Source organism: Sander lucioperca, chromosome 4 (assembly GCF_008315115.2).
Source record: "Sander lucioperca isolate FBNREF2018 chromosome 4, SLUC_FBN_1.2, whole genome shotgun sequence".
Lineage (NCBI taxonomy): Eukaryota > Metazoa > Chordata > Actinopteri > Perciformes > Percidae > Sander > Sander lucioperca.
In genome coordinates, this window is record NC_050176.1 from 15,583,338 (window position 1) to 15,602,836 (window position 19,499).

Here is a 19,499-nt window from a genome sequence, read left to right on the forward strand (position 1 = left end):
ATAATGGTATGTATTTTAAATCTGTACTCGGTTGAACGACATATAACAGTATTATTTGATGTTTCTCCAAAGTGTGGATGAGATTGACTCAGCTATACAGCCTGGTGGAGTTAAATTTACAGAAATAACTAATCTTGGCATATTTGTTTGACTTAAAGAACAATAACTGCTCATAACAACTGCTACCACAACTTTAGTAGATTGAAAGTGACGTTGGTGGAATAGATATGTCACTCACTACTGATTAGGTTAGGGTAGATAGAAAATGGCTAACATGAACACAATGTCAGACTGAATAATAAAGTGAAATTAAATGGCAATATAGTTTGATCATCAGTCTGCAAACATGGTACACATACCAAAAAGTGTATTTGAGTTTAATAAAAATGACTACAAACTAATTTGACAAACACCACAAACCTGTGGCCAATTTAAGTAATATCCCAGCATAGCAGGACAGGTTGGATATGGGACTCCAGGCAAAATATAATGACACTGCCATGTGTAGCCTGGTGAGTACTCTGAACTTGATTGACCCTTGTGACAGGTAAATCACTACATACACACTGCACACAGCTCATCTTTGCCCCAAGGCCATAGTGGGTTAATTTGGCTGTGAGTTAGGTTAGTGAATCTTGGCAGCTGTTAAACACACACACCATATTACCTAACATACACATATACGGGTACCACTTATACAACACTGACCTTAATTCTTATATGCCAGTGTGTGTGTGTGGTAGCAGTTGGCGTCCGGGTGGGGGACCTTTGTTCACATCATTCCTCATCACTCTCTCTCTCCTCTCATTTCCTGTCATCGCTCCACTGTCGCTGTCCATTGAAAACAATACTGATATGCCCATATGTACAGTGTTTGCTGTAATCATTCCTGCTGTCCATTCTGACTGCAAAGAGATCCCTTCCTAAAGCGAATTTAATACAAAGTATAAGTGATGAAGGAAAAAATCCACAGTCCTCGTTCTGTGTAAAAAATGATGTTTCCACAGACAGTGTTTCCTTGCTGAGCTGCAGCAGACAGACAGTAACACAAATAGGAAATGTTGCGCTGAAAATAATGTAACTCTGGAAGATACCCACAACATTTATCAGACTCAGACTGCTGAAACGTCACCATAGCTTTAGGTACATTTTCAAAGTCACTCTTACACAAACTGAGGACTGTGGATTCTGTCTCCCATTACTTACACTGAAATCGTTTTGTAGCCAACAAGGACGGCATGATTACAGCAACCAAAAATCTGTGCGAGAAGTATTCAGATCTTTCACTTAAAATGCAGTAGGTATGACTTATAAAATTAACTTTCTTTCATATTTGCTGAAACTAGCAGGTCATTTAAAAAAAGAAATCTGGCTCCTCTGGCACCACCTACAGCCTGTAGTGTGATTTGCAAAAATCCACCGCTCCCTGTTCAGATGCACCAATCATGGCCAGGGGAGGTGTCTAACTGAGTGTCAATAACTGCTCATGCACACATTCATTCTCCCTTGTGGGGGGAGGGGCTTAGGAGACCGTTTTGGGCTTTAGCAGAAAGGGGGAAGGGACTGAGAAGTTGTCGATGTCCAAAGTCCTGGATCTTCACAATCCTACTGTCAGGGTTTTGGTATTTTGTTCTGTCTTATTGTGGTAGTCTTGTTCTTCTGTTATGTTCTGTTTCCTGTTTTATTTTGTAGACTGTCTTGTCTCCCTTGTCTTGTTTAGTTTACTTCCTGTCTTTGTTTGTTTCCCGCCTTTTTGATTGTTCTGTCCCCACCCTGATTTGTTCCACCTGTTGTATCACCTGTCCCTTGTTAATGTTCATTACCTGGTGTATTTAGTCCCTGTTCTGTCTTTGTCTCTTGTCGGATCATTGTATTTTGTTGCGTGCTGTTCTGTTGTATCAAGTACTATCGTGTCGTGATTTCTCTGGTCTGGTATGTTATGTTCGGTGTTCCTGTTTTGTTCCGTGTTTCCTGTTTTTTGTATCCTCAGTATTGCTGGAGATATTTTTCCTGTTTCTTTAGGACACTTTTTGTTGTACCCATTGCCTAATTAAATCTTTGAACTCAAGCACTGCTCTGTCTTGACTGCATTTGGGTCCAAGCCTCGCCACACACTTGACAGATCTTGACAGAATGATCCGACCAGATATGGACCCAGCAGTCCATTTTTTCACCCCATGAACACTGATAGTGAGATGATGTTGGGATTTTTTCGTGAGATTCATGAGGAATATCCCGCCTTTGCCAGGCACCTCATGGAGACTCACTGGCTGTCTCTGGAGCAGGAATTTGGCTTTCCTGTCTCCAAGCCTGGCAGCCTTCCAGAAACTCCGCTGACGTGCAGTTCTTCTGAGCCTCAGTTAGCCAGTCCTCCTGAGCCTCAGAGGGGCAGCTTTCCGGAACTTCAGCAGCCTACCAGCCTGCCAGTTGCTAGGCCTGCTAGCGTTGTAACTACAGTTTTTTTGTCCGTCACCCAGCCTGCTCCCTGGTCGGCTTCTCCGGAAATTTTGTTAGACTGCCCTACTGCCACCTGGTCAGCAAAACTCCCCGACCACCAGCAGTCTTTTGAGGGCACCCGCTTAGCCATATTCCCTGGGACCCGTGGAGGCCGTAGACGGGGAAAAGGACGACATGGCTCCCGTCGACATGGCTCCCGTCGACATGCCCCGCTTCAACCTCTCTTCAGTTCGGAGTCCTCACTGTTCATCGGCCCTGAGCCAGTGCTGTCCAGAGGCCCCGAGCCTGAGCTGACCTGTGTACCTGAGCCTGAGCTGACCTGTGTTCCTGAGCCTGAGCTGACCTGTGTTCCTGAGCCTGAGCTGACCTGTGTACCTGAGCCTGAGCTGACCTGTGTTCCTGAGCCTGAGCTGACCTGTGTACCTGAGCCTGTGCTGTCCAGCGGTTCTGAGCCCAAGGTCTCCAGTGACCCGGAGTCCGTGCTGACCAGTGTTGCTGTTCCTGAGTCTACCAGTGTTCCTGAGTCCGAGTTGACCATTGTTCCTGGGCTGATGTGTAGCCGCCCAGAACCGCTGCTGACGTGCAGCCGCCCAGAACCGCCGCTGACGTGCAGCCGCCCAGAACCGCTGCTGACTTCCAGCCGTCCAGAGTCTCAGCTGTCGTCCAGCCGTCCAGAGTCTGCGCTGACCGACATCCCAGAGTCTGCGCTGACTGACCTCCCAGAGTCTGCACTGACCGTTCACCTAGAGTCTACGCTGACCAGTCTGCTAGAGTCTCAGCTGACCAGTCTCCCAGGGCCTTCATTGACTGCGGCCCCAGAGACTGTGCCATTGCCCGGCACTTCAGAGTAGGCCTGTCGCGATAGTCAATAAATCAATTAATCGCACGATAAAAAAAATTAGCTCGATAATTTTTCCGGCCGCGATAATTTCCATTTGCATGCTTGTTTGTTTTCATTCTCTCTCTCTCTCTCTACCAAAGAGACTGGAGCACCACTCTCGGTTCCTTAGCGTAACGAGGAGTGAACCGTCTTGTGAGTCGCATGGTCTTTGTGTGGAGGCGGGACTCCTGGCAGAGAGAGAGAGAGAGAGAGAGAGAGAGAGAGAGAGAGAGAGAGAGAGAGAGAGAGAGAGAGAGAGAGAGAGAGAGAGAGAGAGAGAGAGAGAGAGAGAGAAGTTGGAGCGGGGTTTTCCGCAGCACTTTGCCGTTAAGGCGCCGTCAAAAAAAGAAGACGTATATGAGCGATATCCACCGTGTTACTCGGCGTCCGGTTTTCTCCCTTTCATTCCAAACCACGCAGTTGACAACCTGCAGGTGGAGGCGGTGGAGACAGGCACGGACACAAACGCTGCTGTGGACTTGTCAGTCTTGCAAGCGGTTTCAGGAAAGTTGCTGTATGTGTCCGACAATGCACAGAACATTAACCGGTACAAGCCTACAGCTGTCAGTTTGTCAGAGGCTCCCGGATGGTGAACTGAGACTCCGTTACCTGCTTGTCAAAAATCGCCACTTACTAGCTAATAAATTAGCCTAAGGTAAACGCTAGCTATCAGTAAACAGAAGTGACGTGGTGGCTGGAGTCTGTTTGTGTGCGTGCGTGCGTGCGTGCGTGCGTGCGCGCGTGTGTGTGTGTGTGTGTGTGTGTGTGTGTAATATTCTTTAGAAATAAAAGTGTCTTGATCTTTGAAAAGGTGTACCTGCATTATTATGTCATTATCATATTAGTAAATGGTCTCAGAACGACAATATTATCGTTTATCGCAATAATTTCTGGGACAATTTATCGTCCAGCAAAATTTGTTATCGTGACAGGCCTACTTCAGAGACTTTGCTGTTGCCCGACACCTCAGAGACTATGCCCTTTCCCGGTACCCCTGAGTCTGTCCCTGAGACCGTCCTTGAGACCGCCCCAGTGACTTTGCCCTTGTCCTGTCCCCCAGAGACCTTGCCTTTGTTTTCGGCCAGACCCACTCGTGCCCTGTCGGCGCCCCTGTCGACCTCTGTTCCCGTTGCCTGTTTGGCGGACTCCAGCCCAGCTGACCCGTCGCCTGTCTCCAGCCCAGCTGACCCGTCGCCTGTCTTCAGCCCAGCCGACTCGTTGCCTGTCTCTAACCCAGCTGCCCCTTCACTTGCTCGGTCTGCCTGTCCTTCAGAAGGGATTCGCCTTCTCGGACGCCCTCCAGAGGGGTTTTGCCTTCGGCGCCAGCCTCCTGACGGGTTTCGCCTTCGCAGCCGGCCTTCAGAGGGGTTTCGCCTTCGCCGCCGGCCTCCAGAGGGATATCGCCCTCGCTGCCGGCCTCCAGAGGGATATCGTCTTCGCCGCCGTCCTCCAGTGGGGTCTCGCCTTCGCCGCCGGCCTTCAGTGGGGTCTCGCCTTCGCCGCCGGCCGCCTGAAGGGTTCTGCCTTCGCCGCCGGCCGCCTGAAGGATATCGCCCTCGCCGCCAGTCGCCAGAGGGACATCGCCTTTGCCGCCGACCGCCAGAGGGACACCTCCTCCTCCGCCGGCCACCAGCGGGGTCCCATCTGCGCTGGGGCTTTCTGTTCCCTGTCCCTGGTGGCCTCTCTGTTCCCTGTCACGAGTGGCCCTCTGTTTCCCCCAGGCCTCTCCGGCCCTCAGTTTCCCTGAGGCCTCTCCGGCCCTCTGTTTCCCCCGGGCCTCTCCGGCCCTCAGTTTCCCTGAGGCCTCTCCGGCCCTCTGTTTCCCCCAGGCCTCTCCGGCCCTCTGTTTCCCCAGGCCTTTTTGCCACTAGTCCCCCGTGCCCATGGTCCCCAGTTCCTACTACCCTCTGTTCCCTAGCCCAGTTTGACTTTTTCCTCCGTTCGTCCCTCCTCCGGTCCCCCTCTGTCCCTGGGTTGACTTTTGTTCGGTTTTGTTTTTGGGACATCTGGGATCTGTCCCTTTGGGGCTACTGTCAGGGTTTTGGTATTTTGTTCTGTCTTATTGTGGTAGTCTTGTTTTTCTGTTATGTTCTGTTTCCTGTTTTATTTTGTAGTCTGTCTTGTCTCCCTTGTCTAGTCTACTTCCTGTCTTTGTTTGTTTCCCGCCTTTTTGATTGTTCTGCCCCACCCTGATTTGTTCCACCTGTTGTATCACCTGTCCCTTGTTTCCTGGTGTATTTAGTCCCTGTACTGTCTTTGTCTCTTGTCGGATCATTGTATTTTGTTGCGTGCTGTTCTGTTGTGTTGAGTACTATCGTGTTGTGGTTTCTCTGGTCAGGTATGTTATGTTCAGGGTTCCTGTTTTGTTCCGTGTTTCCTGTTTTTTGTATTCTCAGTATTGCTGGAGATATTTTTCCTGTTTCTTCAGGACACTTTTTGTTGTACCCATTGCCTAATTAACTCTTTGAACTCAAGCACTGCTCTGTCTTGACTGCATTTGGGTCCAAGCCTCGCCACACACTTGACAGATCTTGACACCTACCTACAGCACAAGAAGCAAGTGTAGAAATACTCTGTTACAAGTAAAAGTCCTGCATTCAAATTCTTACCTAAGTAAAAGTACAATAGTATTAGCATTAAAATATAGAGTATTTAAAATACCAAAACTAAAAGTACAGATTATGTACTGTGGCTCATTTCAGAATAACATTTATTATATTATTGTATTATAATTATTGACACAGTCATGTGTTCATTACTTTAATGTTGCAGCTGGTAAATGTGGAGCTAATTTTAATTACTTTACATACTGCTGGGTACTTACTTACTTACTTAGTTACTTATGTACTTACTTAGGCCCTTGTATTCCCTAAGGAACATAGGATATCAATGAAGGTCATCCATCCTCTCCAGTCTTGTGGCTTTCGATCCAGTTGATGCCATGACAGCATGACATACTGCTAGGTGGCTTACTCTAAAATGATATATCATAATATCTTAGTTGTGACACATAATTAATAATGTTTTTCTGATTCTGTTAAGTAATTACTAAAGCTTTAAAAATCATAAAATGCCCCCAAATAGTTTTTTTGGATTCAAAGTTGTCACAGTATAACAAATTGCACTCAACAAAGGAGCAAAAGTAATTTAGAGAATTAGATTTCCTGAGATTAGTGGATACGTGGAGTCGAGCAAGTGTGTCATCTCGGACTTACTCGCCAGAACAGTGCACAGATGTCTTTTTTTTTAAGATTATTTTTTGGGGCTTTTCGCTTTAGATAGTGGATAGACAGGAAAGTGGGGAGAGAGAGATGGGATGACATGCAGCAAAGAGCTGCAGGTCGGATTCGAACCTGGGCCGCTGCAAAGGACTCAGCCTACATGGGGCACACGCTCTACTGGGTGAGCTACAGGCCACCCCCAGCAGTGCACAGATGTCTGATGGTGAAAAGAGTGGGAAAACCTTTTAAGGGATATGTTTTCACAGAAATTATAAACTCATTCAGGTTTAGCTCAGCTGTTTGAGAGGGCATTTCTGTTCACATTAAAAGCTTAAAACCACAAGTTAGATAAAGTTGAGCGAATATGTCTGCACGTCACAGATTCTGCTGCAGAGTGTGTGGGTTGAAAAACCACAATAGCAGTAAATCTGAAATGACACCTTAAAGGTCATTCAAAAATAAAGGCTTCCTACGAATCAATTGTGATTCAAGTGCCCTCTGTTGAAGTTCAACACACACACACACACACACACACACACACACGCACACACACACACACACACACACACACACACACACACACACACACACACACACACACACACACACACACACACACACATAAACACACTCATGCTCCCTCCCACTCTCACTTCCACTCATCAACCTTTAATTAAATCTGTTTATTTAGCCCTGGCATTTACCACTTATGTAAGCATTTGTCACCATGTTGTGGTCTGCTGTAATCTATTCTTTCTATGTCACTCATATCTTTGTCATCCTGATGTATTTTTTCTTCTTGTTCTTAAATGTGACACTTTTTTAAGATGATTTTGATCTCAGTTGCAGCTTTTGTAATTACATTCTCCTCTGCTTGTTGTCATCTTAAAAAAAAAAAATAGGGCGTGTATAGCCTGTCTACATCCAAGCCCACAAGCTAGTAAAACTAATATAATAGTAATAAAAACAAAAACAAAGGCATATCAAATGCAGCTTGTTGCATGCATAGACAACATATTTAACATGCAGTAAGATAATAGATTTCTGTTGTGTGTTTAAATGCTTTTAATCTGTAGGCTAAGACTTCATAGCCTATCACATATTTGTAAAATACTGTTAAAAAAATATAATATTACAAAATTACACCCTGGAGAAAACATTAGGCATAAAAGCTCCTGTTTCCCTTCATTAAAGAAAAGAAAAACCTTCTGTTTGACTTTTCGAAATGTCATCTTTGCATTTTAATGGAGGGAATATCTTATCCCTGCTTTCACCGTAAACACACTTTCTTATTAGAAATACTTTTTTATGTTCATCTTAGAATACAAAATGTGGATAATAATCACACGAACTGCTCTGCCTCTTTGAAACTCGGTGGGAGCTGTATCACCAGCCTGACTTCAAAGACACCACCTTAAATCGCATCAGGATTGTAAACTTATGCAACCATGATCCGGTTAGAGCCGCAAATCCTGCTCACAGGCAAGGCAGATTTTGTGGCACATAGGCTACTGTACTTTCCTAGCCTACATTATGATAGTGATAGACTGTGCAACATCCGGTCCTTGTTTCCTTGCTTTCATGTCACGTCTGATGTTTTCAGCCCCCTCTGATCCTGAAGAACATGAAAGCAGAGACCCTAAATGAATGCGTTATTTTGTGCACACTTAGGCTACTCTAGATTACCCCGTCATCAAAAGTTAAAGTTAAAATCTATGCATAAGGTCACAGTATAGTGCATTTTGAGAGCATCTTGCTTCCCTAATTGGATGTAGCCTTGACTTAACTAATAAAGCATGGCATAAGATGTAACACAGAAGAGAGAGACAGTTAGATAGACTACAGAAAGTAGCCTACAATTTTGATATACTTGTACTTTATTTGAGTATTTTTATTCTTCTATTCTATACTTTATACTTCTGCTCCACTACAAACATACTTTTATTCCACTAGGCTACATTTGACGCTTATAGTTACTTTTTAACATAAAAAACACGACATGATATGATTTATATGATGCAGTAGGCCTACTACTAAATTAATCTACCCGATAGTATACAGTATGTAAAATTGACTCCACATTGACGAACTGCAACATCAAAATGCTCTTAAATGTATTCGTTAGTGAACAGAATAATATAATATTCTATAATAATATAACACTTTTAAGGGAGACATTCTACATGTTGAGTACTCAATGTCCCCTCTTATATCTCTGTAACTTCGCAGCCAACACATAATATAATAAATGACCTCCTCATATATTTAATATAAGGGATGCCATTTAAAATATTAAATTATAATCTCTCTCTCTCTACTAAAACACCAAATAGGCGTGTACAAAAACACCGTCTTCTGGCCCCGGAAGTGTTTGTAAAACGGTTAAAAAGCCAGTTGACGTAGGCTAGCTAACGTTAGCTGTCAGCCGGGTTCAGTCATTGTGCAGGGATGGAGGTGACACGCCAAAGTAAGTAGCCAGGCACATTTTGCTCACTTGAGTTTTATCTCGCTATATATACATTGTGATAATACACAACCGAGTAGTGACCTAATATACATATATATATATATATATATATAAAACGGACAGAACTCTTAAATTCCTCAGCTTTTTGTGCTGCTAGCCAGTTAGCTATGTAGCTGCAAGGCTGCGGGTTTCTGTGCTCCGCTGCAGGCTAGCACGCTTTCCTCATCACGCTAACCTAGCTACGGATGTTAATGCACTTTCCCTTTTTTGCAGATTATAAAGACAGTTTAAACACGGTGTACAGCGCGATAGAGGAGGCTGACTTCCTTGCCATCGATGGAGAATTTTCAGGTAACGTTAACCGTGTAAAGAGTTTTAGCAGAAATTGAGATTGAAATAGCCACCGCTGTGTTGAAGAATTATATCATGTGTTATGTGGGGTTTTTTTAGGGATAAGCGACGGTCCTAATGTCAGTGCACTCACCAACGGACTGGACACACCGGAGGAGCGATACACGAAGCTTAAAAAGGTTAGAGTTGATAAAATGCACACTGCACACCTCCAATGCATCCTGCTTTTCCTCCGTAGTCCAGTAGTGTACTGTGTATCTCATTTAAACTCTTTCTGTCCACCAGCACTCAATGGACTTTTTGCTGTTCCAGTTTGGATTATGTACGTTCACGTACGACCAGACAAAGTCAAAGTGAGTGATATCTGCTTCACAAATGGAGAACTTCTGGCATTGATATTTGGTGACACATTTTAAGCACTATCTCCCAAAGGACCCCCAACACTGTCATAAGATAAGATACTTAATTGTCATCCATCTATATACAGAATCAGCATAGGATTTAACACTTACAAAAAAAAATTGCAGTGGTTCACATTTTGAGATGTGTGATTTCACACAGACAAATCATAAGTACTCTGTACCATCTCCTGAATTAAAGCAAAGCTGGATTACAAGATGAGCAACAGCACTGGGGCTCCAAAAGCTAGTTTAACTAATATTAATAAAAAGAGCTTAGCACTAACTTTGAAAAAGTGGTTGCCAGGCTAGCATGCTAGCATATGACATGTGACTTGCACCCAGGTTATTGTAAAACTCCCAGCAGTTGGAATTATTTCACTAATCCTCATTGTTCTGTTTCCTGTATTCCCATCTCTGCAGGTATATCACAAAGTCTTTTAATTTTTATGTATTCCCGAAACCGTTCAACAGGACATCCCCTGACTTAAAGTTCATCTGTCAAGTAAGTCAGTGTTGCTCCTTGTGGTCATTGGATTGCTTCACTGTGAACTGAGATAAATAAGCTTTAATAGTGACAGTGACTTGGATGGTTTAAAAATGATTGTTCCTGAAAACAACCAGTGAGCTGTAAAAAGATGACACGGCTTTTTGCTTGAAAGTAGTTAAAATGGTAGATCGTCTTTGTCCTTTCAGAGTTCCAGTATTGACTTCCTGGCTAGTCAGGGATTTGACTTCAACAAGGTGTTCTGTCATGGTGAGTACACTGCAGCACCACATGTGATACGTCTTATTTATGAAAAGTTGGTAGGGAATGCTTGGTCAATTTCTTAGTTAATTCTAGGGATCGACCGATATGGATTTTTTTTTTTTTTAGTACCGATACGGGCTGCCGATTTTCTTGAGCCGATACTGCTTTTGCGCCCTCAATTTACATCATAAAAATGTAAACCCTGCCACACTGGATTTGTTTTTGGAATCTGCTCTGTCATTTCTTTAAAAATAATAAACAAAAACACAGATCAGTGTCACTTCTGCAATCATCTTGCATTCATATCACCCAAATTGTGTGCAATGTGCATCATATGGATGGGTGCAGCATCTCCAGCATCACAGAGCTGCCTGTGGACACCTGTCTGTAAATAATGCCGGGGAAAAACTATCGGCGAACGCAGCAGCCACGTATCAGCCAGTGTCGATACACGTAAAAACGCAAATATTGGCCGGCCGATAAAATTGGTCTATCACTAGTTAATTCTTTGTTTAATACTGTAGTTAAATTAGGCATAGGTCTTTTAAGATGTTAAGACAACACTAAACGCCTGAGAAGTTTATACTAACTGTATTTTTGGTATAGGAAAAAAACATGTTCAGAACAGAAACATTTATATTGGCACCAGTATCTAAAAGTTATGAGCATTATCTAGCTTCAGTGTTTGGTTGGAAAAGCTGTAATCATCTGTCATACTGGAACAGCTGGCTCTGGACCACTTGCACTTCACTCAGACTGTGATACTGTTCCTTTTGTTAGCCTCGGTCCAGACCTCTGAGTCGCTTTGCAGTGTGCACAAAATGACAATTCGGTCTGAATTATTAGGCTAGTTAGGGTGACTTTAATATTCTGGCGGTCAGTCTTTGTTTTGAATAATGTGGTGTCTGCTGTAGGTAGAGGGTTATGTTGTTGTTTACTTTCACCCCTCCAAAAATATAACCACACATAAAAGAGAATGCAGTTTTAGCGGAGTCTGCGGAAGATGTACTTTTTGTAGCTTGTGGTTTTTATTTTCTCAATTAGGCAAGAAAACATCTTATAACTAATGCTCAACAAATTGCTTTCTCGTCTTGTAGTCTTTGCGGTTGTCTAGGACAGTGAGTGTGTAGAGCTGCCAATGTAAAATTGTGACTTGTCTGGTTTTCAAAGGAATCCCATATCTAAACCAAGAAGAGGAAGCCCAGCTGAGGGAGCAGACAGAGGAGAGGAGAAATCAACATGCTAACGGTGTAGGGACACCATCCTACATCTCCCCCTCCTCCAAAGGCCCTGCACACGTACCTGAGGAGCATAAAGACTACATCAACAGGGTGATGTAAGTGTTGCAGTACATATGGAGTACTTTGTGTAAAATATGTACATTTTAAAGGCAGTAAAATGGCTCTTGTTTCAGACCATGATTCATATATCTCTCTCTCTCTCTCTCTCTCTCTCTCTCTCTCTCTCTCTCTCTCTCTCTCTCTCTCTCTCTCTCTCTCTCTCTCTCTCTCTCTCTCTCTCTCTCTCTCTCTAAATTTTTTTTTTTTTTTTTTTTTTTTATTTTAAACAATGTTTTATACAAGTAGCTTTAACGAATAACTCGGTGCATAATGTTAACCAGTGTGCGACCGAGTGTGTGTGTGCGCGCTTCCAGTGTCTTTTTCCTACACCTGCTGATTAAAGGTGAAGGGGGTTAGCGGCTGCTCACTGGTGGTCTGACCTTAAGGTGGATCAGCTGCATTTAGTTTTTGGAATAACTGGACTAATCTGAGAGATCTAAGGGCAATACACAGCTTTTACACAATCATGTTAGAGTCTGCCCCTTACGTGTTTTGATCATCTCTCCTGTTTTCCCCACAGAGAGAAGGTTGAGGCCCTCTTCACTAACTCGGAGAAGACTTTGGACTTGGACCCATGTACTGGGTAATCTAGCTCTTCTATCAGAATACCACACTATACTCAACTTGTATCGATCATGTACATTTTTTTTTTTTTAATTAACTCTACTTCTATTTATATTGTCTTACCAGGTTTCAGAGAAAGCTGATATACCAGACACTGAACTGGAAGTGAGTGTCACTCAACACTTTTGCATTTATTTTTGTGTTGAATTGAAGATTAAGATTGGTCTTGTTTTCACAGGTTTCCCAAGGGGCTTCATGTGGAAACTGTGGAAACAGAAAAGGTAAGAACATGTTTTATGTCAACCAATTTTGCCAGTTTTTGTGTGGAACATGTAAGATATTGATTGTAATTTCTGTATGTGCGCAGAAGGAGCGCTACATCCAGGTCAGCAAAGTAGATGATGAGGAGAGGAAGAGGAGGGAACAACAGAAACAAGAGAGAGAGCAGGTGAGTTTGGGGTTCAGGATGGACATTGAATTAGTGGGTTAGTCACATTCTTGTCCTAATTGTGAGGAGTGTATTGAATGTAGGAAAACATTGGGATGCACTAGTTTTTAATTCCATCTAATATTCCTACCCATCCACACTTCTTTATCTCCAACAGGAGGAGCTAAATGATGCTGTTGGCTTCTCCAGGGTCATCCACGCCATCTCTAAATCTGTGCGTTAACCAACTTTTCTCTGGTCGAACTGTAAATCTGCTCCAAATTTGCACTATAATCCTAATAATTCTATTTTAAGTTGGAATTTAGCAGTTAGAATAAATTACTCTTGTTTCATCATATTATCACTGGACTGTAAATGTCTGTTAATTCACTATTCTTTAAATATTTTGGTGAAAATCTGACTTGTACCCTTAACCTATTTCATCTGACACACAGGCTAAACTTGTGGTTGGTCACAACATGCTGTTGGATGTGATGCACACCATCCACCAGTTCTACTGCCCTCTGCCAGAGGTGAACACTTGTTGGCTGTCTTTTTAAATATGGAGCCTTTTTTTTGGCTTCATGAAATGGCAGTTTATTGCTAAGTAATGTGATTCATGAATTACTTGTGCCAATGCTCTTTCCTTCAGGATCTTCAAGACTTTAAAGAGATCACAATGTGTGTCTTCCCAAGGTAATACTCCTCTGCTTTGCTAAAGCTGCTTACTTGTCTTCACAACAGTGCTATTTAACATGTAATATTTATCTATTCGCTTGCAGAATTCTGGACACAAAGTTGATGGCTTCCACTCAGCCCTTTAAGGTAAATGATCTCCTTCAGTGCTGTAGAATACCAGTGGCATCATGCGTTTTGGTGTTAGAGATATTTTAGGAAGGTGATCACTTGCCAAGTTATCTGACTGGGAGTTAATATAGTCAATTATAAACAGTGTATATACTCAGCCTTTTTTCGAGGCTGAAACTGGTTGGGCCTTTTTGAGAAGAGAACCCCAAAAGCAGCAGAATCTTTGCTCAAGTGGCGTCACTGGTCAGAGCACCAAGCAAACAAGTGGCTCTGAAAGATTTTTCATTAGACTTTTGTGTTTCAGGAGCTGATCACTAACACATCTCTGGCAGAGTTGGAGAAACAGCTGAAGGAGAGCCCCTTCAAGTCACCACAAGTTGGTGAGTAAATACACTAACATTTGTCTGAACCACTCTCAACCTACAAAATCCTGCCAACACTTCTTTCTAATTTGCACTGTTCCTGTCAGAAACGGCAGAGGGGTTTCCCGGTTATGACACAGCCCAGGGACAGCTCCACGAGGCCGGGTACGATGCCTACATCACTGGCCTCTGTTTCATCTCAATGGCCAACTACCTGGGTAACGCACACGAGCACACTGATCCTGTTTGCAAATAAAATGAAATTCGTCTAAATGCATGTTGTTTGACTTGGTCTGCCCAACGCTCTCTTTACAGGCTCTTTCTTGACTCCACCCAAAGCGTACATCTCTGCTCACTCCAAACTAATTGAGCCTTTCTTCAACAAGTAAGAGATGCACTTAAATGTACTCTTATTTGTGGTTTTCTTTCATTATCTGCTAAAAATCTTTAAAAAATAAATAAATGAAATACTTATTTTTCTGTTCTCAAGGCTTTTCCTGATGAGGATAATAGATATTCCCTACCTCAACATCACAGGACCAGATTGTGAGTATGATCATGTAGCACAGCAGGGGTAAGCAGGATTGTTGCATTGACTACATGCCTGGAAATGTTGCCAAATTTAAAGGTACCCTGTGGAAAACACTGCTAGCACCTTGGAGCAAAGGGTTTTTTTTTTTTTTTTTTTTTTTTTTTTTTTTCTCAGCAGGTCCCTGTTTTGTTTGAATTGTGGAAACATGATACACATTGGTGGCGGTAACGTGCAAAGAAACATTAAAGCGGTGAAGAAGAGCAGTAAACATGGATGTAAACTGCACAATTTTAAAGTAGTTTTGAAAACCTGCTTTGAAATGTTATAAATGAGCAAGGAAATGCATTCAATGTGTTTTTTGGGCCCCAAAGGATGCAGATAGGTGTGATGATGGGACACAAAATGTAAACATAATTTTTTTTACAAAAACCACAGGACATTAGGTGATTTCTGACCACGAGGGGGCAGGAAATCTCCAAATAAAGTCACAGGTCATACTATTAATTTAGCTGTGTAAATATTTTAGCCTGCCACAGCTTTAAACCAGCCACTTGTTAAACTTTTGCTTTTGATTTTCTTGTAATTCAGCTTTAAATTACAACTATCACCACTTCTCCACCTCACCTCTTCTGTTCCTACAGTGCAACCTAAAAGAGACCACGTCCTGTACGTCACTTTCCCAAAAGAATGGAAGACTAGTGACCTCTACCAGCTCTTTAGTGCCTTCGGTAAGACGTGATTTTTGCCTGATAATTCTGTTTTCACACGGGTATGACCCATTGTTTTATCACTCACTTTCTACTTCCATTATCCACTCAGGAAACATCCAGGTTTCCTGGATAGACGACACGTCAGCATTTGTGTCCCTAAGTCAGACGGACCAGGTACAGATAGGTGAGTTTGACTTCCCAGATGAACAACACAGGACAGAAGGGACAAAAAAGGTTGAGGCAATCTGTTAACGTCTTCATCTCACCACGTAGCCATGAACACCAGCCGCTACGCAGAGAGTTACAGGATCCAGACGTATGCGGAGTACATCCAGGGTAAGCAGCAGGACAAGGAGAAGCTCAACCAGACGCCCAAATCTTGGGGAGAGGACGGCTGGATGAAACCTCACTACACCTCCCCTACTTGTGCTGGTTTCGGATATCCCAGGTACACCTGCACTGCATTTTCAACCTAACATTCAGTGTATTTACCTCTCGCCTTGGGAGTTTCTACAGGTATGCACAATTTCTATTCCTATTGATGCATGTATCTTTTTGGTGTAGGGGTTTGAGGAAACGCAGCATCAGTCCCGCTCAGGGAGAGCAGGGGGCCGGAGACTCTCCAATTACAGATGGCTGGAGTCACTGCTCATACCCGGAAAGCACAGGCAGCAAGAAGATGAAAACTGATGGTGTGTGTGTGAACGCATGCGTGCCGAAGTACTTTCCTGCTGTGGTAATATGCAGCAGGTTTCCCTTAAATTATTAAAAATAAATGCAAATTATGCATGCATCTTTTTCTTTTTGGCAAGAATTTTGCAACATTGAATAACGCTAACAAACAATTTGTTAGAAAATAAGATTTACGATATTTGCATCATTCATACAGTACATTTTGGTGGATTCATTTGTAGCTCCTCTGTCATCATTGAGTCTTAAATTATCGCAATTATTCTTCCACTAAGACTTTTTGTAGTCTCAAGATATGTCAACTTTCTATTATGATTTCTTTGACAAATGGTAGCCATTGGGCCTGTGTAATTTTCCTGTCTTGGTTTTAAAGTTGCCTGGACAGCACAAGCCTTGGGATGCTTGGTATAGTGTGGTATAAAGTGTATACACTCTCCTAAAGGATTATTAGGAACACCATACTACCGTACATGGTGGTCATAAAAGGATGGACATGGTCAGAAACAATGCTCAGGTAGGCTTTGGCATTTAAACGATGCCCAATTGCTACTAATGGGCCTAAAGTGTGCCACACACGCCCACACCATTACACCACCACCAGCCTGCACAGTGGTAACAAGGCATGACGGGTCCATGTTCTCATTCTGCTTACGCCAAATTCTGACTCTACCATCTGAATGTCTCAACAGAAATCGAGACTCATCAGACCAGGCAACATTTTTCCAGTCTTCAGCTGTCCAATTTTGGTGAGCTCGTGCAAATTGTAGCCTCATTTCCCTATTTAGTGGAGATGAGTGGTACCCGGTGGGGTCTTCTGCTGGTGTAGCCCATCTGCCTCAAGGTTGTTCGTGTTGTGGCTTCGCAAATGCTTTTCTGCATACCTCGGTTGTAACGAGTGGATATTTGAGTCAAAGTTGATCTTCTATCAGCTTAAATCAGTCGGCCCATTCTCCTCTGACCTCTAGCATCAACAAGGCATTTTCGCCCCCCAGGACTGCAACATACTGGATGTTTTTCCTTTTTCAGACCATTCTTTGTAAACCCTAGAAATGGTTGTGAGTGAAAATCCCAGTAACTGAGCAGATTGTGAAATACTCAGACGAGCCCGTCTGGCACCAACAACCATGCCACGCTCCAAGTTGCTTAGATCACCTTTCTGTCCCATTCTGACATTCAGTTTGGAGTTCAGGAGATTGTCTAGACCAGGATCACACCCCTAAATGCATTCAAGCAGCTGCCATGTGATTGGTTGATTAGATAATTGCATTAATGAGAAATTTAACAGGTGTTCCTAATAATCCTTTAGGTAAGTGTATATGTTGCATATATGGGTCTAATTGAGGATCTAATGCACTAGTCATTGTTTCCTAGACAAAAGTGGACAAGCTATCGAGAGCAAGACCTCAGAAGGATGGCTAAAGACTGCGTGAGTAAAATGGAGGTGATCATTTATGCTGCCACTGTTATTCTGCTGTGATTCAAGTCTCTTAACTGTTGCTGTGCCCTGCAGAGATGCATCAGATTCAGCGGGGTCCAGTCCAGTCCCTGAGGAGGAGGAGGAGCGAAGTCCTGAAGGCAATAATGCTGAGGGGACGGTCACCTGGCAACAAGTCCATGGGAAGAGAGGTCAAAAGAACAAGAAAAAGAAGTCCAAAGGTGTGTTTGTCAGTGAACACTTTGAATCAGCTTGACACAGTTCAAACGGTTAATGAGAGGTTGATGTCCAAGAAATCCTAAATAAAAGACGCAGAATTTGGTGTGAACACACTTTCAAACTTTTTTTTCTTCAATTTATGATGTCCAAGAACATGTGTCCAAGGCATTTCTAAGTAGCGCAACCTATCCTGAAAATAAGCTAATAGATGTAGACTGTACCAAAACCTGTAAACAAGGGGAATAAAAACCTGAGCAAAAAGACTTTTTAAAGGGTTAAATAGCTTAAATGTACCAATTGTTGAGATTTCAGAATGATAACTTGCGAAATCAAAGTCCTGTGGGTGGTGTTCTTGTTCTCATCTTTACATGTCTGTCCCTCCTCTTGTACAGGGGCTAAATCTACAACATCGCTGTTTGAGGTCCCGGAAGTCTGGTAGCGCGAGGAGTGGAGAAGCCACTGTCACAATGAGCTCCTGCTCGGAGTCTCTTCCTAAGCACTTAAGGTGCTCTTCTGTAAGGTTGCACATCACTAGGAGTGGTGCACGCCCTGAATTAATTCGTTCACTCAACAGCTGTGGATACCGTGTCCAAAGCTATCAGCCAAGCTTACTTGACTGGACTATTGAAAGAGAGAACACAAGCCATAACGACAGCTGCCATATTTTGATCTTTTAGCAAAGGGGCGGGCAACTCTTCTGGGTAAATGCACATTCTTTACTAGAATCTTAAAATCTAAACTCAAAGAAATGTTCATTTATTCTGTGTTCAGACTGGAATCTGCCACCACAGCCATGCTGTCACTTTGAAATCATTCGTTTTTAATGACAGTCACCTCCAATCAGTCGTATATTTTGTGAGTGAGTTGTGTGCGAGTTTGTGCATGTGAGGGAGATGGTAATTTTCTCCAGTCTCTGTATCCCTGTGAAGCCCTTTCATAAATCGTGAGATAAAATGCCACCGGACAGGTCCTGTAGTTTACAATGTCTGGGTTATTTAGTATTTTATCCATATTTTTTTTTTTTAAATGTAAGTTCTGTTAACTTCCCCAGTTTTATCAAAACGTATATAAGCTTATCAATGATGATGTGATTATTATTGGTGGCATTTTGATCTTTCATGAGAGGTGCTTGTGTTCTTTTTGTACAGAATTGTTTTTCTTTACCTGTTTAATGTTTTGTCACTGTCAACCTGCAACAATGTAAAAGTATGTTCTAATGCAAAAGGTGTAAACGTTAAGAAGACGTATACATTTTTGTATAACAAAGTTTAAAAACACTTATTTCCTTGGAAAGGGAAAAAAATTAAAGAATGTTTCTTAGTATTCCTGTCTTCTGTCTTTTCTCTGTTCCCAAACTAACTCAATCACAGCACTGTAAATGTCACTTTAGAGCACAACTGTTACACGGTCAATATAATACATCATGTGTTACACACACATCTCAATTATGTACACTCAAGTGAGAATTTACATGACTACAGTAAAAAAAGTGTAAATATGTGTATGTATATACACATATGTATATATAATGTGTATATAAGTGTGTGTATACATGTGTATGTGTGTATACATGTATGTATATGTGTATACATGTATGTATATGTGTATATATATGTATGTATGTATGTGTATGTATGTATGTATATATATGTGTATGTGTATGTGTATGTATATGTATATATGTGTGTATATGTATGTATGTGTGTATATATGTGTATATGTATGTATATATATGTATATAAATATATGTATACATATATATATATATATGTATGTATATATGTATATATATATATATGTATGTATGTATATATGTATATATATATATATGTATGTATGTATATATATGTGTGTGTGTGTGTGTAAATGTGACATTAATTAAAAGCCA

At 42.3% G+C, this 19,499-nt stretch overlaps 1 protein-coding gene across 1 annotated transcript; it reads left to right on the top strand.

Moving 5' to 3' along the window:
* Window positions 1–8,905: 8,905 nt before the first annotated feature.
* parn (poly(A)-specific ribonuclease (deadenylation nuclease)) lies at window positions 8,906–18,934 on the top strand. The gene is made up of 26 exons (XM_031289418.2): window positions 8,906–9,025; window positions 9,299–9,376; window positions 9,476–9,555; window positions 9,662–9,729; window positions 10,198–10,279; window positions 10,471–10,531; window positions 11,696–11,861; window positions 12,386–12,448; window positions 12,556–12,594; window positions 12,668–12,710; window positions 12,797–12,877; window positions 13,035–13,091; window positions 13,312–13,389; window positions 13,509–13,552; window positions 13,639–13,681; window positions 13,968–14,043; window positions 14,133–14,243; window positions 14,341–14,410; window positions 14,516–14,571; window positions 15,199–15,285; window positions 15,377–15,451; window positions 15,541–15,715; window positions 15,832–15,959; window positions 17,329–17,383; window positions 17,468–17,613; window positions 18,004–18,934. Exons 1-26 carry the CDS (start codon window positions 9,007–9,009, stop codon window positions 18,048–18,050), a joined length of 2,028 nt encoding a protein of 675 aa, XP_031145278.1. The 5' UTR covers window positions 8,906–9,006; the 3' UTR covers window positions 18,051–18,934.
* The last annotated feature ends 565 nt before the right edge of the window (window positions 18,935–19,499 follow it).

What these genes read in the sequence shown, in the direction of transcription:
- parn (XM_031289418.2), top strand. An exon ending in GATACACGAAGCTTAAAAAG is followed by an intron (nt 9,556 to 9,661) that starts GTTAGAGTTGAT and finishes TCTGTCCACCAG; the next exon opens with CACTCAATGGACTTTTTGCT. An exon ending in AGAAACAAGAGAGAGAGCAG is followed by an intron (nt 12,878 to 13,034) that starts GTGAGTTTGGGG and finishes TATCTCCAACAG; the next exon opens with GAGGAGCTAAATGATGCTGT.